Genomic DNA, 25,981 nt, shown 5'->3' with positions numbered 1-25,981 from the left:
ATTTGTGATTTGTGAGGTTCGAACATTTGTACTTTGCAGCCTCCCCACCTCAAATAACAAATTCTTTTTTAGCATGATACATATTTTCTTTTGTATATCAATGACCTATTAGGAAAACTATTAGCCTGTCATCTGACCCATAGAGTAGCAGACATTGACTGTTTTCTCTATGTAATACATCTAAAATAAAGACATTATTATTTTCTTATTTCTTAATTCTGATTTCTAGCATGTACTTTTTTTAAATTTTTGCATAATTTCCTATTTATAAGGAATATTTTTTACTGTTGAAAGAATAAATAATGTAAAACGAGTACCCAGAATTCAAGAGACTGGCAAATAAACTCGTGGAAAATAAATTTTTAAAGTTAAAATAATTAAGAATAAAATAATAGGTGAAAAATGCGCAAGTTTAAAATTGTAAAAGTAAATGGTCTCCGAAGTAACACAGAAACATTTGGTGATGGTGGGAGCAAATATTCAGCCAGCAGAGTGAGTGCCTTGTACATACTTTGCTCATAGGAGCTGTTTGAATAAGTTTGTGTGAAACAGCAATGGTGTCACCCAGGATGAAGAGCTGTTTGATGCCACTCGCTATTGGGGTGATCAAAGTGTCACCTTATCCCTGCTTAGTAAGAATCACCTTGGTCAGAGGTTTTATCTATAAACTTGGTAGGTATCTATAATAATTTTTTTTTGTCTTTTGGGCAGCTCCATGGAGGGGGAGGAATCTGCAGATTCCAACAAACCCATCGTAAGTGGAAAAATCATGTCATAAAAGAATACCACATCTACTGAACATCATAGCCTAGCCTAAATGTGCTCAGACCACTTACCAAAGCCTACAGCTGGACAAATTTATCTAAAGCAAAGGCTATTTTATAATTGAATGTTGAATATTTTTTATTCCACATGAAAAAAAAATTTAATCATAAAATATAGCACGATAATCGATAACTACAGTCATACCAACACCACCATGCAGCGAATTGTGAAACCACAGTATCAAGTGTTATGGGCCCAGAGGACCCCAAAACCCAGCAGCAGTAGATATTCAGCAAGACAAATGGTTACTTAAACAAAAGTTGCTTTTAATTATCAAACTTTAACTTGTTACTATTAACTTAACTAACCTAACTTAACCCCCTTTTAATTCTAAGCACACGTGTATATAATGTGTATGTAATTTCAGAAAAGTTCTTTGATTTACAGTCCAATCTCATTTCTCACTGCTCACTCCTCCAAGTTCAAATGGTTGCAGGCAATTCTTATACTGTGCACAGAATTTAACATTTATGAATTTCACCAGGCTTTCAATTCGTTATGCCATCGCATTATATTAATCACCACATTATCCTTCCAAGTAGTTGCTACACATTTTTGAGCTAGGGACAATGCTAGATATACAAATGCAATTTGAAATTTATCCAATCCTAGTCCCCTTAAAGGAATCATATAACCCAGTAAAAAAATGGATGGATCTAATGGCAACTTAAAATTATACAGTTTTTCAAAATTAACACGACTTCTTCTCAAAATGGTTGCACATACATACAGGACCAAATAGCATGTAAAATAAAATTCCTACCTCATCAAATACAGGAATCTAAATTACTAAAACCATATTTTTTTAATTTCTCAGGAGTTAAATATAACTGATGTAAAAAATTATAATTAACCATTCCATACCGTGCATTTGTCAATTTAGTAACACTATCACGACCCATATCTGCCCAATATTCTTCAGGAAAAACAAAAGTTAAATCATTTTCCCATTTAAACTTAGATTTCTCCCATTCCGGCTTATTGATATTATCTTGTAATACTTGATACACAACAGAAAAATAGCCTTTTTTTGGTATAGAAGAAATCAAAGACTCGAATTCCGACAATACAGGTAAAATCATCTCTCTACCATACACAATTTTCACCTAAGATCGAAGTTGATAATAGACAAATAAAGAATTTTCAGCAATATCAAAATGTTATTTCAATTGATTAAAAGAAAGAAACAGTCTTTCTACAAAGCAATCTTGTAATATTTTTATACCTTTAGAATCCCAACTCTTTAAATGACTATTAAATATTGAAAAAGGAATAAGCTTATTATTATATAATGGTGTTAAAATGGACAATTTACATTTTAATCATATAGTCTTCTTTTCTTTTGTCCATAACATCAAAAAATGTTTTAATATCGGCATATTATAAGCCCGTAACAAATTTATATTTCACCGAAATATAAATTGATGCACTGCAATTCAGAATAAAAATCTAGCAAAAAAAGTTGATTATTTGGAGAACCAATCTAGACGGAACAATGTAAAAATTGTTGGTTTGCCAGAAGATATAGAAGGGCCAGATCCAAGAAAATTTTTTACCGAATGGATTCCACGAGTGTTAGGGCAAGATAAGTTTCCTGAAGGTTTAATATTGGAACGTGCTCACAGAGCTTTAAGAAGGAAACCTTTCTCAGGACAGAATCCGAGACGTAGTCCTCCTCAGTCTCCAAAGAGAGTGGAGATACAAGATGGGAATCAGATTCAAAGAAGAAATGGAAACAATGGTGGTCGAAGTGATAAAATTGATTAAAAAAATAATACATTTTTTTTGACAGATCTTAATTATTGATGATAGTTTAATATGAAATGGGAGTTGGGAGAGGGAACTGGGTGGGCACTATTTTCCAGAAGTCGTCAGCTACATGTGAGTTATCTCACACCCAGTATTTTGTGGGAGTTACCGCATTGTGCGGTTTAAACAGGAGGGGGTAGTAGTAACCTCCTGCCTGTTTTTTTTTCTTAATCTTTGGGTGAAGGAGTGAAGTTTTTTTTAATTACTTTTTTTTTTAAATAATTTTTTTCTCTCTTTTTTTATTTGTTTTTGATTGTAGTTTTAAGAGGGAATAAGAGGAAGGTTTTTTTTTCCTTTTGGGGTTTTTTTTCTCCTTTCTTTTTCTTTCTTTTCTTTTTTTTTTCTTGTGTTGAGTTGTTGTAAGGAATGTCTAAATTGAAGTTTGCTTCTTTTAATGTCCAGGGTTTAAATAATCCCATTAAGCGTAAGAATGTACTTGCTTACTTAAAAAAATTAAAAGTTGATGTGGCTTTTTTACAGGAAATTCATTTGACAGATAAGGAACATTTGAAACTCAAATGTGAATGGGTTGGACAAGTTTTTTATTCTTCATTTCATTCAAAAGCAAAAGGAGTGGCAATTTTGGTGCACAAGAATTTACCATTTCAGTTACAAAATGAAGAGAAAGATGATGGAAAATTATTAAAATTGAACTGTACAATTTTTAATGAAGCTTGGACTTTGCTTGATGTTTATGCTCCGAATGTTGAGGATACAGCTTTTGTTGTCAATATGTCTTTATTACTTGTCAATCAAATTCTAATGTGATGATTGGGGGAGATTTGAATGTGGTATTGGAGCCTTTATTGGACAAGTATCCAAGAGTAATTAAGAAATAGAAGATGGCAGTTCAAGTAACTAATATGATGTCAGATTTGAATTTAGTTGATATTTGGCGAAGATTTAATCCTACAGAGAAAGATATTTCTTTTTATTCATCACGACACAATTCTTTTTCTAGAATTGATTATTTTTTAATTTCAACACATTTGCAGGAAAGGGCTACATCTGTGGATTATAAGGCAAGATTGGTTTCGGATCATTCATTATTATTATTAGAATATCAGAGTTCACAGGATGTTCAGAGAACTCCAAGATGGAGATTTAATACCATGTTACTGCAAAAACCAGAATTTATTCGTTATTTAAAACAACAAATTGAGGTTATTATTAGTAATAATAGTAATTCTGTTTCTAGTCATTTTGTTTTATGGGATGCAATGAAATCTTTTTTACGAGGTCAAATTATTAGTTATGCTTCTAAAGTAAGGAAAGAGAGAATTAAAGAGATTGAAGATTTAGAGAAAAAGATAACTGCTACTGAAAAAGAATTTCAAAAAAATGCTACTGAAATGCAAAAGAATCAGTTAACTAATTTAAAATTTAAATATAATGAATTACAAACTTATCGGTTTGAATGTTTAATGAATCGAACTAAACATAAATGTTATGAATGGGGTGAGAAAGCTCAAAGTTCTGTCATGGCAGTTAAAAAAGGAACAATTATCTAGAATTATACCAGTAATTAGAAAGAAATCGGGTATTACTTTTAGTCAAAAGGAAATTAATGAGGAATTTTGTAATTTTTATAAAAAATTATGTACTTCGGAATGTAAAGATGTATCTGAGGATGCTATAGATTCTTTTTTGATAAAAAAAACACGATTATTCTGAACCATCAAAGGAGATGTATTTTGCTGAGCGTTTCTAATAGCCACACGTAAAATTGTCTCTCTATCACAATAATTTAATTCAATTGCCACAATTGAATCAAGAAGATAGACAGGAGTTAGATAAATCCTTTACAGAAAAGGAAATAGAAACGGCGATAAGAGATATGCCAAATGGAAAGGCACCTGGTGAAGATGGATTTTCTATAGAGTTTTCTAAAACTTTTTATGCTGATATATTTCCTATATATAAGGATATTCTACAACAAATTTATGATACTTTTCGATTACCCGAGTCTTGTTCCAATGCAATAATTACAGTTATACCAAAAAAAGATAAAGACCCTTTACAGGTTTCTTTTTATAGACCAATATCACTGTTAAATGTAGATTATAAAATTGTAGCAAAAGCTATGGCTAATCGATTAGCTCAATATTTGCCTAAAATAAATACATAGTGATCAAACGGGATTTATAAAAAATAGATATGCGACAGATAATATTTTGCGTTTAATAACTTTGATAAATAAATCTAAATCTCAGATGAATTATCCAATAGTGGTTTCACTGGATGCAGAAAAGGCTTTTGATAGAGTGGAATGGAAGTTTTTGTTTAAAGTACTTGAGAAATTTTGTTTTGGTTCTTCATTTATTGGATTAATAAAGGCTTTATATAATAGTCCGAAGGCCAGAATTGCTATCAATGGGCAGATTTCAGAATCTTTTAATTTAACAAGGTGTACTAGACAAGGATTCCCATTGTCACCTGCTTTATTTGCTATAGTTATTGAACCTTTAGCACAATTAATACGTCAAAATGAAAATGTTAAAGGCATGAGAGTTTTGAATGAGGAATACAAGATTATCTATTTGCTGATGATGTTTTATTATATTTGGTGGATCCGGGTATTTCTTTACCAGCAATTCAAGAATGTTTAGAAATTTATGGTCAATTATCTGGTTATAAAGTAAATTGGACCAAAAGTGAAATTTTAACAATTTGTAAAAATGATTATTCAATGTATAAAAGTATTACAAATTTGAAGTGGACCACACAAATTAAATATTTAGGAATTAATGTTAATACGGAATTTCAAGATTTATATTCAATTAATTATCTTCCTTTAATAAAAAGGATTAAATTAGATTTGATTAAGGGGAAAGATTTGCCTTTGGGTCTATTAGGGAGGATTAATACTATAAAAATGAATATTTTTCCCCTGAATACAATATTTGTTTCAATCAATTCCTTGTTTTTTAAATAAAAGATTTTTAAAGGATTTATATAAAGCAATTAGAGACTTTTTTATGGAAGGGAAAATTTCCAAGGATAGCGATGAGAAAGCTGATGTGGGATTTTCAATTTGGAGGTTTAAGATTACCGAATTTTCAACATTATTATGAAGCAGCTCAATTTAAATTTCTTGGTGCATTAATGAATATGGATGATCCACCCAGTTGGGCAAAGATAGAATTGGCGGTTATTTCAGAAAAATTTTCTCATGAGTGTTTGTTTCGATGGAATAAAAATTTATTACGAACTTATGATGTCCCAATATTGAAGCATTTATTAAACTTACGGACAAGTAAACTTAATAAATTGGGGCTCAAAAATAAATGGTCTGGACGATTGCCATTATATAACAATCAACTTGTTCCTTTTACAGTCTCCAATATTACTTTGAAACAGTGGGAAAGGAAGGGAATAAAAAATTTATCCGATTGTTTTTCTGAGGGATGTTTTTGTTCTTTTGATGAATTACAAAGGAAATTCGGTATTAGTGGAAATTCGGTATTTGTGTATTATCAATTAATATCTTTTGTAAAACAGATATGTGGTCGACATATGATTCTAATTTTGAAGAATATGTACTTTCAATACCACAAAAGGGATATATATCTGATTTGTATTGTATTTTACAAGAAATTGATAGTAAAAAATGATTGGGATAAGGATAAATTGAAATGGGGAAAAGATTTAGGTTTAATAATAGCTGAAGAAGCTTGGATGGAAATTTGTCAGAATAGTATTAGGAAATTGGTTAATGCTAGATTAGCGATGATTAATTACAATTTTATACATCAGTTATATTTAACACCAGAGAAACTAAAAAAGTTTGGTCTTAGTATGTCGGATTGCTTTTTTTGTTGTGACCAGACGGCTAATACTTTTTTGCATACTGTTTGGTTTTGTGATCGATTGCAACAGTTTTGGAAGGGTATTCAATTTATATTTAATAGTTTATATAATATTTGTCTTGTATTAGATCCTGGTATATTTTTATTAGGGAATATGCAATCATTAATTGATTTGGGCCTACAAGATTATCAGATTTCTTTTATCTATTTAGCTTTAGCTGTGGCCAAGAAATGTATAGCTCTTACTTGAAAAGATAGAAATATATTAACTTTAGATAGGTGGTATTTGGAGATGAAGTTCTGTTTGACTATGGAAAGGATATCTTTTTCAATTCAGGATAGGATGTCTTTTTATAGGTTGAAGTGGACTCCGTTTGCTAAATATATACATTTAAGTTTGATTTAAATATGTTTTTAAGTTTGATATTTTAGTATTGATAATTTTTTTTCTTTTTTTTGATGTTAGTATCTTTATTTGTTATGTTTTATCTTTTTTGTGTAAGGGTTTTTTTTATATATAATTATTGTTCATTTTATTAACTCTTCACTCTTTCACTCTTTATTTTGGGGGGGGTTGGACTAACTTTAAGCTAGGTCATTAATGTTGTGTACTAATTTAGGGGGGGTTTAGTTTATTTAGTCTGCCAATGTAGTATTATAATTTTTATTATCTTATGTTTAATCTTTTTACTGTAACTTTCTATTTTATTCATGTTATAAAAATTTTAAATAAAGTTTAAAAAAAAACATTTTATAAAATTCCACTGAAAACCCATCATCACCCGGTGACTTACCATTAGGCATTTCCAACATAGCCGTCTTAATTTCTAAATCTGTAAACAGAGCTTCCAAATCTATAATATCCTCTTCTTCTAATGCTAACATTAATGTACTTAAAAAGGAATCAATAGACCCATTCTCCTGTCTCCCCTCAGAAGTACATAATTTTTTTATAAAATGAATAAAACTGGTCATTAATTTCCTGAGGTTTATAGGTAACTGTTGAATTCTTTTTAATAGCATTAATAATCTATGAAGTCTGTTCCTTCTTTAACTGCCATGCAAGTACTTTATGTGCCCTCACACCCAACTCATAATATCATTGCTTAGATCAATTAATTAAACATTCAAATTGATAAGTCTGCAACATATTATAACGCAGTTTCAATCTAGTCAAAGCTATTTTCTGGTTTTCTGTCACTTTCTTCTGAAATTCCTTCTCCAATTCAACAATTTGCTTCTCTAATTTAAGACTTTCAGCCATTTACCTTTTTTTTAAACTTTAGTAGTATAACTAATTATCTGCCCTCTTAAGTAAGCTTTTAACGCATCCCATAACACAAAATGACTTTTAACTTAATAAGCATTTTTGGTTAAGAAAAAAACAATCTGTTCCTTAACAAAAGTAACAAACTCAGGTTTTATCAACAACGTTGTATTAAATCTCCATCTATAGGATAAACGTATTACCTCTGAACTTTCATAGGAAAAAAACAATAAAGAATGATCTGATATAACTCTACTCTTATATTCTGCCTGCAATACCTTTCCTCGTAAATGTGCCGACATTAAAAAAAATCTATTCTAGAAAATGAATCATGTCGAGAAGAAATAAAAATCTTTCTCTGTAGGATTAACCCTTCTCCACATATCTACTAAATATAAATCTTTCATTAAGGCCCCAATTTGTATCGCCATCTTTGATTTCCTTATATATTTTGGGGATCTATCCATCAAAGGATCCAAAACACAGTTGAAACCCACCCCCCCCCCCAGCTAAAATATTTTCATTAGCTTGACTTAATAACAAAAAAGTGTCTGAGTTAAAACACTCATCATCCACATTAGGTGCATAGATATTAAGTAGAGTCCAAAGTTCATTAAAGATTTTACAATCCACTTTTAAAACCCTCCCACCATTCTCCTCCATAGTGTGCAACTCAAAAGACAAATTCTTATGAACTAAAATCGCTACACCCTTTGCCTTAGAGTTAAATGAAGAAAAAAACATATCCAACCCAATCTCTTTTCAATTTAAAATGCTTTTTTTCAGTCAAATGTGTTTCTTCTAAAAAGGCAATATCAATTTTCATTTTCTTAATAAAAGCTAAAACTCACTTTCACTTAATTGGATTATTTAATCCCTGAACATTAAAAGTTGCAAATTTCAAACTAGACATCTCAACAAACTAACAATATAATTCCTTAATACAAAATATCACTCCCCTACTAATAAACAAAATCCACTCTCCCTCCCCTAATATTTTAAAGAAAGCTTATATAGAAAAATAAATATAATTAGTTCCCAAAAAAAAACACCCAAAGGTAGTAACACCCTAAAAAACTGGGTGTGGTGAACCCCATCAGTGGCAGATGACTATCAAAGATTTCAGTGCCATCCATTCCCCCCCCCAGCCAGAAATACTATATAATGATACATTTCAGTATTATAAAAATATTCAGCCCAACGACTCGGGTCTTCAACGTCACAAAGACTATGTGTCAAAACCTCCTTCTTCCCATCTTTCCCATTCTTTCCATTCTGTCCATTTCCATTAGCCCTTCTTTTAGGCGATGATGGCGAGACTCTTCCCTGGCCACGTAAATCCGGTAATGAATTAGCAAAAACCAATGCATCATGATCATTCTCAAATAATTGAGATTGAAAATTGCCGTAGAAGACATTCAACACAGCAGGGTATAGAAAAGCAAATTTATATCCTTTCCGCCACAACATATCTTTAGCTGAATTGAACTCCTGTCGATGTCTAATAATTTCTTGACTCAAATCAGCATAGGAGAACTCTATTGTTCTGACTCATCATTGGAGTTTGACTTTGTTTTGCCTTCTGTCCCGCCAACCGCAAAATCATTTCTCTATCCTGATAATTCAGGCACCAAATTAAAACTGCTGTGGTGGTTGTCCCGGTAACGCTTTCTTCCGTAATGCTCTTTGTGCCCTCTCCAATACTAAACCACCCGAGAAAAACTCTTTGCTCAACATCTCGGGGATCCAGTTCTTAAAAAATTTTATTGGATCAGATCCTTCAATATCCTGTGGAAGACCCACAAATTTTACATTATTTTCCAACTTTGATTTTCCAATGAATCAATTTTTTTTCAATATATCTCTCTTCTGGATTCCCCAATCCACAAACAAATTTCCCACTTTCTCTATTTTCTCCTTATTATGCACAATTTGATCCTTACATTCAGAAAAAAGGTGTCTCAATTTTTAAAAAATGTTCTTGTACTACATCCACTGATGCAAGGCATTTATTGACATCCTTCTTAAATGTAGACACATCTTCAGACATATTAGAGATTTTAGTTGTCACTTGAGTCATTTGTTGAGATATGTTATCCATATGATAGGCAATCCCTTCCAGGAAAGCAAAAATAGAATCCAATCCAGGTTCCAGTTCCACATCTTGAGGCCCACCTTCTGCAAACTCCTCCTCCAATTGTTCCTGCGAACTGGTCATTGCAGGTAAGTCTTCTTCTTGCTCCACTATTGTCGGGCCTTTTCCTGTGCAGCTGTGGGTCTGCACACCCGACAGCGGCACCCCGACCACATCGGGATGCCACCGCTCGGCCCCCCCCCCCACAGACCACACACGTTCCAGCAAATCGTGGACCCTAGAGCCCTAGAGGCACCGCGCATGCCCGGCAAGACCAGGGGTCACGCAGGGGTGGTCTCCAACGCCATCCTGCGCATCCCCAGCTCTCCCGATGGCAGTGCAGACTCAAGGGCCCTCCTCTCAGTTGGGTCACCCACACGCCCGACACCGTTAATGCGCGGGCCAACGTCGGCTAAACTCGTCACAAGCCGGCACCATTTTGTAGAGACAAGACCTGCGCCGGCGTAATACTTAACCTAGCTGGAGTTCTCTCTGGCTTGGAGGTTCCAGATGATGACTCCATGGTTCCAACTGGACAGGTAGGCCTCAGTTCTTCAAAAAGTGATTTTTTTCTGTGATTGAGTCTTAGGTTTATTAATATTAGCCGCCATTATGAACAAATAGTGTTCTTAGAAATAAAAATAAACTGTTTGTGTACTTAAATTTAAGTTTAAAAATGGGTGTTTAAAGAACTGGCTGGGGAGGATTAGGACCGCACGTCTGCCCTCTATGCCATCTTGCCACGCCCCCCCGCTTACAAATTTTTGATCGTAGATTTGATAATTAAAATAACACATCTTTGACTTCCTGTTAACTGAAAACCTAAATGCAACAGTTTGATAACAAAAAGATGCTGAAAATGCACTGTCCACAGGATAGTTTTGTTTTATTTTCAAACAAATGCACCTCTTTTTTAAGTGATTGTGCATTGATTATAAACAACTATCAGTTCAAAATGATCTAGTCCTTACATTACAGGGCCTTTCGAACATTAACACCCACTATTTTCAGTGAAAGGAGCAGCAGGTTTGGGAAATGCTCTCGCTTATAATTTACCCTCGAACTCGAGCACTAAATTGGCCTACCCACAATGTTGTCATTTTTCCTTTGATACAGAATCAAATTCCTGGTAACTGCGACAGGTTCATCACAGGACAGGTGCAATTTCATCACTTGAATCACATTGGTTCAAAAAGCTTTCACATCAGAATCAATAAATGCAACCTCTGGCAGAACATCCATATTTTTCAAGTTTCCTCTCCAAAACAGTATAAAATTTCAAGCGCAGCCATCTCAAGAGCAATTTCAATATCAATTGCATAAAATGGAGTGGACAAATTAGTGAAAATTATATAATTGAATGCTACTCAGACAGGACAGAAGACAAGAAGAAATTAAGGAACCAGCTTAAACATTCAAAAGAAGACTTGTACTTGTCTGTAATCCCATAATTATTTCTTTCACTAATGAAATTATCCATCAAATCCTGAATATCACCAGCAGTGTGCTTTAGAAATATTTGGCGAATCATAAGTGATTCATGTCCTTTTTCCTGAGTCAGACTTGATGGTTCTCTGAAAACAGTATTTTGGGCAATAGATCATTAAAGATTCTTTTGAATCCTTCATGAGGCCTCATCCTTCCTTTCTGTAATGTGAAGAATTAAAAGTTAATTTCTCTTCATGTTTTGGGGTCTAATACCCAGTCTCCCTGAAATTGTGCCTTTTAAAACTAGAAATTAAGCAAAATGTACAACCCTACAGAAAAATCAACAGGTGAAGAAAGAAACAGACATTTCATATCCATGAACAGACAGCAAACCTGAAGTGTTAACTCCATCTTTCCCTCCACAGATGTTACTTGAATAATGCCAGCATTTTTGGTATTTATTTATAAATGCCATATTTTCAGCATCTGCATGTTTTGCTATTACTGTGTAACATCAGAATTATTTATTCTGTTGAAGATACTGTACAAGTGAAAGCCAGGATGTCCCCATATTGTTAGACCTCAAGAACTATATAGAATGCTCAAAATGTATTGCCTGTTAGTTTAGAAGCATACACATAAATGCCAAACAAACGTCCATGATTTAGTTTAGATAATACAGCATGATAACAGGCCCTTCTGGCCCAAAAGCCCGTACTGCCCACCAATACACCAATTAACTGACAAACACTGTACCCCATATTTTTTTCTAAAGCTCCATTTGAGTGAAACAAAAATAGAGTTGGAATTAATTTTCTTTGTATCTAAACAGAAAATTGTAACTTAAATCCATCATTATGCTTCCATGCCAAATGATATTTAAACTTGCTCATGTCCCCAAGAAACAACTGCTGGAGTTATTCAGCCTGTAGAGAATGTTCATCTTTGAAGATTGCCTGCAGTAAAATTTTCCATGGCTATTGACAGTAAGCTCTCAATTTGAAGATTCTCAAATAACAGTCTTGTCGATACATTATTTAATCCACATTGTTTAACAAAGAAAAAGACAAAGGTAAGAGTTACAATTTCAATAAAATATTAATAAGTTGACAGCATGCAAGTGTAATGGGTAAATGTTGAAGTATATATATTAGTAGCAAAATAGCTGTCACGGTAGATAATTAGCTAACTTTTTTCTCAACCAAAGTGCCATAAATAGAAAAATCATGAGCGCATATATCAAAACCGTATAAAACTGACTGAAGCTCCAACCAAGTGTCAAGTAAATTGATATTATACTAAGTGTTTTGTGAATTAAAGCACATTGAACATCTTGATGTTCATTATTTTAATTTTTAACTGTGAAACTTTAAAATCAAAATATCTGGTGTGTTATAAAATAGGATGTCTTTAAAGTATCCAAGAGTAAAAACCTTCTCATATTCTGGTAACATGAAACAAAATGGGTTAATGTTTCATGTTGATTTCTTTTCATTAGAACTTTGTAAAATATGCCCTGGAGTACAATTAAAATATAAGGAAGCAATACTAGGTATTAAGTATTATTTATTGGTTAACTTCACACAAGACTCAGCTTCACATTGGTATGATAAGCAACAAGATGATGGCATAACTACTTATAGTTCAAATTGTATCTCCCAGAGCTAATCAGAGAAGAATTAGAATTCAAAAGCAAAATAGTGAACTTAAAATAAATTTTTGGAAATAACTCACTCTCTTTCTTCCCATATCCCAGAGGACATTTGATGACCGTATGAGGCAGCAAGATTTTTCAGCAATGGCGGATTATAAATATGTTACGTCAACAAATCATTCATTTCAACCAGATTTCAATAAAAGCAATACAAATAAATTCTATAATTAAAATCAATTTAGCCATAGGTGCTTTAAAAAGTTAATGACATCTCAAAGGCACGACAGTTCCCATAAATTTCAGGACATCACTCTCTGCCGTGATTCACATACATAATTTCACACTTGTCATTTATACAGCACCTCCCACAGAATAAATCATTGTTGAGACGTTACAAAGAATATCGGACTGCCCAGAATGTTGGAGGAGAAATATATTGGATGTTTGAGAGTCTGGGGAAGATGACAGAAACAGAGGGATCAGACCACTGAGTGATCCGAAAGCAAGAATCTTAACATTCAAGTGTGAGCGTGACCAATATGGGTAAGTGAGCACAAGAATAACGGATAAATGGAATTTTCACCATCGCAAGCAATTGAGGCACATCTTCCACTGCTGTGAAGAAGAAGCAAACATTTCCAAAATCATCTACTATTTACACTTTGAGTCATTCACGGGTGTCTGCTTGCACGTCATGAAATTCAAGATTAATCCATCGAACAACCCAAAGTCAAAGTCCAAGCTGCTGTATCATTATTGAAACACTCAGTTTAAATTATTTTTAGACAGAAGTTGTTACTGGTTTTACAACAGATTACTGTTCTTCACTAGTAAAGTACCTCACTGTCCAAACCTGGCAGTCTCTTAAAATTTTGCTATCTCAACAACCACACTGCTTGAAGAATGATGACACCTTCTCCAAGCCCTGTCATACCGAGGAGTGGATTAAACTATCGGTTTCCCAACTGCTCCCTCTTTTGCTATCCACTTCTGAATTGCACACTTCAACTTGTCTTTGTCATGATAATGAATATGTATGAGATGTACCGGAAGTCACGTGGTATGAGAGAGAGATAAGAACACAAGCAGGAGAACAAAGGAAATGGGAAAATAAAGCCACTGAGAAGTTTACCTGATAAAACTTGTGTTTAATGTTTTATTAACTTCACATTTCGGGCCACAAATGTGACAATCTTCACCACACAGATGCATTTTACAAGATCCAATTATTCATTCTTCTTTGAAAAAATATCACTGCAACACTATAACATTAGCACATCCTCAAATATTTATGCTGTAAACCTTTCATTTCATTCAAAGATTAAAAGAGAAGGGTTGGATTCAGAGTTACAAAAGGAGGCAGAAGCAAACTAAATTGTTAAAGTTTTTTGAAAAAAATTAACATGATTAAGTTAAAATGAACAAGACTAGATAAATCCAGCAAGATGCTGGAGAAACTCAGCAGGTCAAACTGTGTCCTTTATATAAAAATACATAACTGACATTTCAGACTTGAGTTCTTCATCAAGGTATAGAAAAAATGTGGGCAGATGTCTGAGCAAAAGAGTAAGGGGGGGGGGGGTGTGGAGAATGTGGTTGCAATGTCAGGAAGTGATAGGTAGAGAAGGGAGGGGACAGCAGCAATCAAGGGGAGGAGGGATGGCTAGGTGGAGGAAAGGGGAAGGGTGGGAGGAGAACTGGAAAGGGAAAGGGAAGGAGAGAGGGGAAAAAAGGAGAGCAGGTTAGCAGAAACTGGAAAAGCCAATGTTAAGGCCAAAAGGTTGGAGTGTCCAGATGGAAAAAAATCAGGCGTTTTTCCTCCAATTTGCTGGTAGTCTTGGTGGGATAGTACACAAGGCCATAGACAGACATGTGAGTGTGGGAGTGTCACCCAGAACTGGGAGGTGTCCATCACTATAACAGATGGAGTGAAAGTGCTTAGCGAAATGATCTCCCAATCTGCGCCAAGCCTCTCTGATAAATCTAGATTTTGAGAGGCAGAGATCTTGTTTGGAAATGACAATTACAAATCCACACAATTTAAACCTCTACTCTTAATATTTAATGGCTATCTAGTGGGGAATGGCTGCAACACAGAGCATCTTTCAGCTGCTCCCATCAGGAAAGAGATAAAGGAGTATCAGTGAAAAGAACATGCAAATACTGGAGAAACTCAGCAGGTCAAACAGTACCTTTATGAAACAAAGGTGAAGATATATCACCAACATTTCAGGCTAGAGCCCTTCATCAAGGTGTGGGGGAACATGAGAGATGTCTGAACCTGTTTGACCTGCTGAATTTCTCCTGCATTTGCGTGTTTTTTCACTTAACCATGGTGTCAACAGAATTCTGTGTTTTACCTACAGGAGTATCAAAGCCAGCACCACCAGGCTGAGGAACAGATTCTTCCCACAGCCAGTGAAAATGTTGAACAACCAAAGGAACTGCTCACACTAACGATCCGAGACTTTCAAATTCAGGAAACAATATTATTTATTTGTATATATGAATATTTATTGTTTGACTTCATGTGTGTTATGTCTGATTGTTTGTCTGTTTGCTTTGCACTGAAGACCAGAGAACACTTCTGTTGGGTTGCATTTATGCAATTAAATATAAATTATTTTTTTTTTAAATGTAGTTATACAGCATGGTAACAGGCCATTTTCTGATGGTATCTGATTGTGCTATCAAGCAAGCGTGAAGTGACACATTAGGCACTTTCAGGTGGCCAAAATACCCCGATGTAAAGCTGCAAATTCTACCCCTATGTGGCTGTCAGGAGGCCACCTGAAAGTGGAGAACCCGGCCAGGAGAAGCACTTTCCTCACCCTCCTCCTGCAGTATCTCCGGCTTCAAGAATCCCCTGTTGCACCTGAAAGCAGCAGTGAACTACGACCACAGTCCACAGGAGCCAGCGTTCGCTCGGACGCGGCTCTCCTTCAGCTGGCACGTTCAGGTGACAGAAAGGCGTCTTCTCCGTGGCCACCTGAACGTCCCAGCTGCACTGCCCCAGCCGCGTCTTCTGCCACATTATCTGCGTCCGAGTGCATGAAAGCGGCTATAGATTACACCATTCCAACCTGGATTTCTTTGGCCAATTAACTAGCATCCATAACGACAGATAGGTCAAGTCAGCATAACCAAATGTGCAAATGTGCCTCCTTTGAACATTTATTTCAATTTAGGAGTAAATCTGGGTTTGATGCTGCTCTGTCAGTTCAACATTCTGATGGAATTAGCTGGAATTATCCGCCTGTGGTGATACCTCCCGATTTTTTTTAAACTTGATTTATTTTCATATATATGTAAACTTTAGTTCCTGTGTTTGCAAGACCTAAAGACAAATTTAGTATTTCTTTGTGTAAAGTAAACAAAATAATCATTGCCAATTAGCACGTGGCTGATTTTTTTTAATGTTAAGCAGCCTCATTTCTAAAGAATGACAACAAACTGAATGTTTAAAGGGCAAGTTTAGCTAATGGAAACCTCCAAACATTACCAGGCTTTTGGATGGGGATCCCATTATCTGTACAATTTCCTAACTCATTAGGTTCAGAAAAATGTTTTATAGCCTTATTTTTCACAAATGGTTGACATTTTTGAACAAGAACTGCTCTAATCTTGTAAACCACAACAGGAATAATAATAAAAGAATAAAAATCTGGAATCATGGCAGGACAGCTAGCAAACATGCAAAGACAATGGCTCTCCTCAACATTTTTCTTTCCACTCACATACCACTTTAAGTGTTCCCGATGCCGTAGCTGCTCTGTGATTAGTAAGGGATTGCTTAAGTTGGTTTGTGGGTGGAAAGAAAAAGGTTGAGAACCCCTGTGCTAAAACAGTCAATGATTCAGTTTAAAGCTTCTTGTCCCCACCAACGTTAGATTTGTATCTCTTTCTCTTGATGTTACCTGCTGAGTGTTTTCAGCATTTTAATTTCAATTTCCAGCATCAACATTTTTTTTATTTACACGTTTGAAAAAGGAGCATCACAAATTCTACCCAGTTAATGTATTTTGTGCCTTTTACCCACTAATCAAACTTTTTGAACTTTGTGGTGCAGGATTGAAGAAAGTCTCGACAGTGATAAAAAGGATCAAGTTTACAACCAGCTGGATGGAGTATGTTCTTGCCAACCAAAACTTTAACAATTGTATTAAAGGGTTGTAATGCGCATCGAAAGAACCAAAAGCCTTGGTTTGGATCAAAAGGCTTTTATTAACTAAAAGACTGGAGCATATCACAAGGAGGTCGACCAGTCCAGAATGACCTGGTCTGGTTAGGAGCAATCCTTTAAGACCTGCCAGTAGGTGTGGCTGCACTCTCAGCCAATCACAGTCATCCTACACTACCATCTGTACATATGTACACATTGGTGATAGAATCTGTACTATCACAAAGGTACATACCTTTTAGGATAAAATCATTCTCCCAAAAGGGTGAGGACTGAGGTGAAGGAGTACTTTAGAACTACTTGGACTTGTGTGCGCGCACACAAAGAACAGATTTTCTGCACAGTTCGGAAGATCAATTTAGAACAGAACAATTTTGCCCAGAAACAATAACGTTAAATCGCCTGTGAGCAAGTCTGATAAAAAAACTATCATTTAATCCAAACTATTTCTCCATAATCACTTGCATTAAGATACTGTATGGCACAGAGTATACGTAGCAGACTCTAGTGTAGGTGAAATGGTAGGATTTTTTTTTTCTGTGTGGAAATTTCAAATATTTCTCATGTGGAATGGTCTGTTGATTTTGACTCATTTTACAGAGAAAGATCAACATCTTAAAACATTTTTGAATCTTTTAAATATTTTATTATCTTTTTAATCATAGGCTTTCCAATCAAAGGAGTTTCATTTATGATTTTTTTCCATATTCTCCACACAAAGAAAGTGTTCAAAATAGTAAATGAATAAATGATCAAATAAACTTTTTTAAATTTTTTATCCAAAAAAAAAAGCAAGAGTCAGGAAATATTTATCCTATCTTTTGAAAAGAGCTCTAGGATCCTTGATGCCAATCTGAGCAGAAATTCAGGAGACAGTTTCATGTTCCAGGCAGAAGTTAGCACCTTAGAAGTGCACTGCACTCTCAGAACTGTCATCCCATATTATTTCCTCAAATCCTTTACAAAAGGTGGATCCAAAACTAAATGCCACAAAGTGCTACCAACTGAGCCAAATTTATGTTGTAAATTGATACTCATCTAAATTGGACTGCAGTTATTCTCTTGCTTTATCCAATGTTCACAGGCAAAGTTATTAGTGCTAATTAACAGTGGGGTGAAATAGCAATACTTGTTCAAAGAGCTGACAAAGAGGAAAAAGACCCAATACATATTCATGTAAATGTTTGACACCGTCTCTATAAATCCAAGAGAAATCCCCAATGTATTTGATGATAGTGTCCCTTTACCGATATCCAACGTAGAAGTGTTAAACTTTGGTAATATTGGAGAAAAAAAATGCACTTTAATTGTTGACACGTCTTTCTGCATCTTTAAAAATTCAGTGAGAAATTAAGGCTACAAATATTCACTCATTATCACAGATAAAAGTTAGGTTGAGTCATTTTCAGGCCAGCAAAATGCAAGAAGTGAACTGCCACAGCCTCATATGTTTAACAAGCTGTACAAATGACCCAGAGATGGCTACAGTGAAGGCAAATTTGGTGATAACAAAAAGATAGGTGGGAGGACACAAAGAGCCTGCAAACAGCATCAATAATTTGACAGAAGTTTAATATAAGGAAATACGAGATTATTTAACTTGTTACGATTAACAGAAAAGCTGCATATTGGTTGAGTGAATTGCAAGAAACCATAGGATGCAGAGGGATTTTGGTTCCTTGAAATATAAAGCAGGAAAAATAACCATGTCAATAAAGAAGGCCATTAGGAGGGCAAATGGAATGTGAGCATTTATTGGAAAGGGCGTGGAATATAAAATTAGGAAATTCTTGCTAAAACTACACACGGCATTAGTGAATCATTATAGTTTGGGTTTGCTTGGCGAAGGAGGTGTATACTTGCATTAGATGCAATTCATAGAAAGAAGCGTTTTAGTTAGGAGGATAGATAGAGCAGTTGATCCTTGAACTCTTGATAGATATGAACAAAAATAGGTGATCTTGTTGAAACATATGATTCTGATGGGGTGTGTCAAAGTTAATCGTAATGACCCTGCAGCATGCTGCACAACACTAATGTTTTTCCTCATGGGGAAATCAAAAGCTAAGGCACATAGTATCAGAGTAAATGTTTGAGACAGATATGCAGGAATTTCTGCTCTCAAGATGGAAGAGAATATTTGGAATTCTTTACCATAGTGTTGTGAAGACTAAGGAGCTGAGATAGATGCATGGAGAACAAGTAGAATAGAAGAGGCTAAGATCAAACCAGTTGTGATCTTTAATGGTGGAGCTGGCTGGAGGAGCAATGTGGTCGACCTACCACTGCTCTTTCTTCTTATGTTTAGACATCCTTGTTATGTAATATGCTCATGTACAGAGACAGGAGAACACAAAATAAAAGAACATCCATGGAACAGTAATCATATGTCCACACAGTGATTTATAGCACGGTGGCCATAAGCTTCAAAGAGCTTAAATTTATAAAATTTAATTATACAATAATGAACCGTGGTAGCAAGTGTATTCAGATAAAATATTTAATAAACAAACTAGTATTAATCACAAAAAAGGAAACATTGCTTTTATGTATATATTAAATAAACTATACGAATACAATAAACTCACCATATAAACTGATTCAGAATTAAAATTGCTTTGTTATCTGACCAGATTTCTTACTACTGAAAATTTGCTGTTGCAATGAAATCGTTTCAATTGTTAACTATAAAAGTGACATTGAAAGATTTTTCTTTTGTTAATCGAACAAATAGCCGTATTTGGAAAAAAGCTGAACATGTCGAGCAAGTTCAAAGGTCCTTGGCCAAATAGGTTAATCCAGTTTGATGTTATTAATGTACACACCAACATTTCAATTTAAACAGATTTTCAGAACATAATTCTGTTTGTGAGGCAACATTAAGTAATATCCATACTCACAGATAATATAACTAACAGTGCAAATGCTGAGAATTTTATGATAATGTTGCCAGCTGAAGACATCTTGTCAATCACTGCAGGTCTATAATTTTGTCCCCCAAAGTTCCTCAACATGATTATCCAACTGCACGAAAACCAACAAGGTCGGGTCAGATACAGCAATGAGCTCTCTGAACCCTTCTCCATTAACAATGGCGTGAAGCAAGGCTGTGTTCTTGCACCAACCCTCTTTTCAATCTTCTTCAGCATGATGCTGAACCAAGCCATGAAAGACCCCAACAATGAAGACGCTGTTTACATCCGGTACCGCACGGATGGCAGTCTCTTCAATCTGAGGCGCCTGCAAGCTCACACCAAGACACAAGAGAAACTTGTCCGTGAACTACTCTTTGCAGATGATGCCGCTTTAGTTGCCCATTCAGAGCCAGCTCTTCAGCGCTTGACGTCCTGCTTTGCGGAAACTGCCAAAATGTTTGGCCTGGAAGTCAGCCTGAAGAAAACTGAGGTCCTCCATCAGCCAGCTCCCCACCATGACTACCAGCCCCCCCACATCTCCATCGGGCACACAAAACTCAAAACGGTCAACCAGTTTACCTATCTCGGCTGCACCATTTCATCAGATGCAAGGATCGACAATGAGATAGACAACAGACTCGCCAAGGCAAATAGCGCCTTTGGAAGACTACACAAAAGAGTCTGGAAAAACAACCAACTGAAAAACCTCACAAAGATAAGCGTATACAGAGCCGTTGTCATACCCACACTCCTGTTCGGCTCCGAATCATGGGTCCTCTACCGGCACCACCTACGGCTCCTAGAACGCTTCCACCAGCGTTGTCTCCGCTCCATCCTCAACATCCATTGGAGCGCTCACACCCCTAACGTCGAGGTACTCGAGATGGCAGAGGTCGACAGCATCGAGTCCACGCTGCTGAAGATCCAGCTGCGCTGGATGGGTCACGTCTCCAGAATGGAGGACCATCGCCTTCCCAAGATCGTATTATATGGCGAGCTCTCCACTGGCCACCGTGACAGAGGTGCACCAAAGAAAAGGTACAAGGACTGCCTAAAGAAATCTCTTGGTGCCTGCCACATTGACCACCGCCAGTGGGCTGATAACGCCTCAAACCGTGCATCTTGGCGCCTCACAGTTTGGCGGGCAGCAGCCTCCTTTGAAGAAGACCGCAGAGCCCACCTCACTGACAAAAGGCAAAGGAGGAAAAACCCAACACCCAACCCCAACCAACCAATTTTCCCTTGCAACCGCTGCAATCGTGTCTGCCTGTCCCGCATCGGACTGGTCAGCCACAAACGAGCCTGCAGCTGACGTGGACTTTTTACCCCCTCCATAAATCTTCGTCCGCGAAGCCAAGCCAAAGAAAAAATAATTAATGTGAATATAAAAATGCTTCAAATACAGCTGAAAGTAAATCAATCTTTGAATCAAGCTTTGTACAGCTAGAAATCCATTAAATGTAAGTGCAATCAAACTATCCACTTTTTGCTCTTTTCATCATAATCTACAAGTTCTTCTGAAGTGTTAAAATTAATTACATACCACCACACCTGACATCTGCAAAAACTGAACTTTTCTCCCGTCTAATAATGACCCTGTGATTAGCATAAAAATGATAGAGAATTCTGTATTTTTCTGCTGAAGCAACATTGCAAATTAAGTAAAATTAGATGGTTGCACAGAATTAATTTCTTGAGTCTATATTTATTCAGAAGGGGAGGAGTAATGCAGAGCTGTTTAAATTACCATAGGACTTGAGATTTAAATGTAGCTGCACTCCCAAATTTTCTGAACTACTGGATGTTATTCCTTTCCATGCTTCAATACATTTATTTTAGACATCACACATTATAATAATTTTTTTCAGTGAACCCAGAAAGTTCAAATGTAATGCAAGAAACAAAGCCCTTGAGAACCAGACAACAAACCAAACCATTGTGGATTTAATCAGAGTTTGGTTTTACTAACAAATCCAAAGTACGCAATAAAACTGCAACATGTTAAGAACACCTTCTGATGTCAATCTGAATGATGTATTGGGTTTCTAGCTTTGAGCCAAGTTCAAATCCAGATGAGGAAAATGGGATGAACAACTTTTGCTTTCTGTTAGATAGCTGTTTTCAACTAGTCTTGACAATTTTGTATTCCAATGTGGTACAATAAGCTAACCCTAAGATACTAAGCTGGCAACTTCTTTACAGAACCATAATGGGAACTGGATTGAAAATGAATAAAATTCATGTAGTTTACCAACACACAAAAGAGTCTGGAAAAACAACCAACTGAAAAACCTCACAAAGATAAGCGTATACAGAGCCATTGTCATACCCACACTCCTGTTCGGCTCCGAATCATGGGTCCTCTACCGACTTCACCTATGGCTCCTAGAACACTTCCACCAGCGTTGTCTCCGCTCCATCCTCAACATTCATTGGAGCGCCTTCATCCCTAACATCGAAGTACTCGAGATGGCAGAGGCTGACAGCATCGAGTCCACGCTGCTGAAGATCCAGCTGCGCTGGGTGGGTCACGTCTCCAGAATGGAGGACCATCGCCTTCCCAAGATCGTGTTATATGGCGAGCTCGCCACTGGCCTCCGTGACAGAGGTGCACCAAAGAAGAGGTACAAGGACTGCCTAAAGAAATCTCTTGGTGCCTGCCACATTGACCACCGCAAGTGGGATGATATCGCCTCAAACCGTACATCTTGGCGCCTCACAGTTCGGCAGGCAGCAACCTCCTTTGAAGAAGACCACAGAGCCCACCTCACTGACAAAAGACAAAGGAGGAAAAACCCAACACCCAACCCCAACCAACCAATTTTCCACTGCAACCGCTGCAACCGTGTCTGCCTGTCCCGCATCGGACTTGTCAGCCACAAACGAGCCTGCAGCTGACGTGGACATTTTACCCCCTCCATAAATCTTCGTCCGCTAAGCCAAGCCAAAGAAGAAGGCAATTCAATGAGGGCTATAACTCTATATTCTCTAGAATAGATATTATGCTGTCTAAAAAATTCAACACAGTTGACCAGAAGGGAAATAGAAAGTGGCCATTCAACCTTATAATCCTGTTTCATCATTCAGTTGTATACAGAGTTACTTCTATCCCACATCATTCCAACCAAATTGATTATGGAACCTTCAATTCCCTTGCCAAACAAATAGTTTAAAAGTGTTTTTCGAACTTTATGTTGACTGTGTCTCAGCTTTTTTTCCCCCCTCACAGATCTTTGTGAATAAGCATTTCCAGACATCAACATTTCAGCTCTGAGCCACTCAACTCTGTTTCTCATTCCACAGATATTGCCTGACCTCTTGAGGGCTTTCAGCCATTTTTGTTTCACACTTCTAGCATTTTCAGCTTAAAAATATTTTGTATCATTCCTGAATGTTCTGTCCCAATGTTAAGGTCACCAATAGAACTAGTTTGCCACTGTTAAAACCTTTAATCATTCATTGCACTTGCATTACATTACATGTCGATCCTCTATCATAAACAGAACAAACGTTTGTTCTTCAAAATTTGCTGCCAGAATTTAATTAATGTTGTTCAAGAAATAAATTGGAAGATTTTGTACACCTGAAATAGGTGTATAAGATAATCAGAATTTTTTTTCCCCCCAGGGCAAAAATGTCTCACGCTAAAGGACATGCATTCAAGATGAAGAAGGGGAGCTTAAGGGGAATGTGCAGGGTGATTTTTTTTTAAAACACAAAAAGTGATAGTTACCTGGAACAGCCTGACAGGAGTAACGATGGAAGCAGATACAATAGAAGCATTTATGGATATACATATGAAAATGAATGAGATGAGGGATATCTATCAGGTACAAACAACAGAAGTTTTGTTTAATATGGGTATTACAATTGGCATAGACCCATGGGCTGAAGGGCCTGTTCCGTTCTATGCTTTAAGTACACAGACGTCAGTGATACTTTTAAATAATTTTGCACACTGAATGACCTGCAACCTTTTATGGATTTGAGCATGATGTAGTAATCTTCAAGAAGAAAACTATTCAGTAAATGTATTCTTTCAAGTCGGGTGCAACTGAGAAAAATCCATTGCATTTACTTGAAAGTAAATTGCAATAGCATCAATGGAATCAGGGACTGTTTCTTCTTTGGGCACCTAACCTGATTAAGGTGTTTTGTACCAAAGGTCATGAAGAAAAGTATTCAACTTTTTCCCCACATTCCTATCTGGTCAGAAAAGTAAAAAAGCTGATTTACAATTACATCATTCACTACTGTAGAACAAATTGCAAGGCAACTGCATAATCATTTGATGTTGCTTTGCAATACACTTCCATGGTCACAGAATAAACAACTATTATTAAAGAACTGGATCCTTCAACCAACTAAAATGGTGAATTCAAAGTTTTTAATTGGATGGATGGTTTAAATATATCACTAATCAGCTCACAAAGGCACAGGTCAGAGAACCCTGATCAACTATTGCCATCCTTCTGTCTCACTTTTCTCACAACTTTCAAAACCAACTGCACGGAAGTTGTGTTGAAGAGATACCACTTGTCAGTGGAGTGAGCAGGAAGGACTCATCCCCAATAAGCCGTCACTGCTGTTACCCAATTCAAGAGGACTGTTCTTGCAATAGATTAGCTTAAACATGTATGGGAATGTTTTCACTGAGTGCATCTTAAGATAAGAAACATGATTCAAAGTTAGACACCCAGCAGCATTTCGGTCATTGACAGATTAATAAAACAAAGGTTTTTTTTAAATCAAATACTTGAAGAGTTCACATGAAAAGTAATACCCACCTTCTTCAGCACATTTGCACAATCTTTACCTGCAATGACCCGTTGGTTCAACGCAACACCCAATACTTCCAAAATCCAACGAAGGATGATTGGAAGCTGTGGTGCAAGTGACAGTCCACCAAATGATACATTCGGTTGGAAAGGGAGGAGAACTGTGCACATTCGGAAGCAAACTTTAGGTCCCCACCCCCGCCAGCAAAAGCGCCTCACAGCTGAGCTCCTTTCCCCACGAGTGGCTGTTGAGCGTTTAAAGTTACTGCACAAGCTCAAGGCTGCGCGGCTTTACAAAAAACTTACAAAGCACGGACCGTATTCCGTGACAACTTAGTGATCCAAGTGTCAAAAGCACTTGAAACCACTGGGAGAGTGCGGGGAAGGGGAGGGGGTTTGGTCACTGGAAGTCCCCGGGAACACGTCCTGACTGCGATACCCGGGGACACATTCGTGGAGTCGGAAACCTCGCTCCTCCTCCGCAGTCCTTTTCCTTCTTCGGGCTATTTGGTTTTTGACCTCTATATTAAGGCTCATCCAAGCGGGCGTTGCGGCAGGAAGAGGGGCGGTGTGGACGGGCAAAGTTTCCCAGTGTGGTTCTTACCTTCCCTGGACAGAGTCTCGCTGGCGAGGCTGAGCAGGATGAGGAGCTGGAACGAAGCGGGCAGCGGGGAGCGAAGCGACCCACTCATGGTGTGTGTGTGTGTGTCCCTGCTGGCGATAGCCCACTCCAAACCCAGAGCGGGGCCGTGCTGCACAGACACTCTGGGCTTGGGACAGAGGATCTGCGCCTCCTTCCCAGTGTCAGCCTGATCCCTGCACTGGTCCTGACGTCATGGGGCTGGGAGGAGAGAGAGTACAGGTGAGACTCGAGTCTCACTGGGTCCTAAACTCCACTCGTTCGCCTGCAGTCGGCGGCTTGTCTTGCCTTTCGCCAAGGGCGCATTCAAAGCACGGGACCTTCAAAGGGGAGCACCAGACTTCCAGAAGCTAGAGTCTGGAGCAATAACCAATCTGCTGAAAGAGCAGCCTGTCCGGAACCCGCTGAGATCCCCCTCCCCCGCCCCCGGGCGCTGGAGGGGGTCACTCTTGGTGTTTCGGGGCGGGATCCTTTATCGGTCTCGCTGAAGGGGTTCGACCTGAAACATTCACTAATCCTCTCCCGCCGACTCCCTCCAGCTT

At 37.0% G+C, this 25,981-nt stretch overlaps 1 protein-coding gene across 2 annotated transcripts in view; it reads right to left on the bottom strand.

Moving 5' to 3' along the window:
- Positions 1-25,625, bottom strand: part of egfra (epidermal growth factor receptor a (erythroblastic leukemia viral (v-erb-b) oncogene homolog, avian)) — a 334,197-nt gene extending 308,572 nt beyond the window's left edge. The window contains exon 1 of one of the 2 annotated variants that reach the window (XM_069912695.1): positions 25,404-25,625. In XM_069912695.1, coding sequence (XP_069768796.1) covers positions 25,404-25,491 — 88 coding nt within the window. In that variant the 5' untranslated portion in view covers positions 25,492-25,625. The remainder of the gene's footprint in view (positions 1-25,403) is intronic. The other variant, XM_069912648.1, reaches the window with a different exon arrangement.
- Positions 25,626-25,981: the final 356 nt, after the last annotated feature.

Source organism: Narcine bancroftii, chromosome 1 (genome assembly GCF_036971445.1).
Source record: "Narcine bancroftii isolate sNarBan1 chromosome 1, sNarBan1.hap1, whole genome shotgun sequence".
Taxonomy (NCBI): domain Eukaryota; kingdom Metazoa; phylum Chordata; class Chondrichthyes; order Torpediniformes; family Narcinidae; genus Narcine; species Narcine bancroftii.
This window is presented reverse-complemented; position numbering and strand designations above follow the sequence as displayed.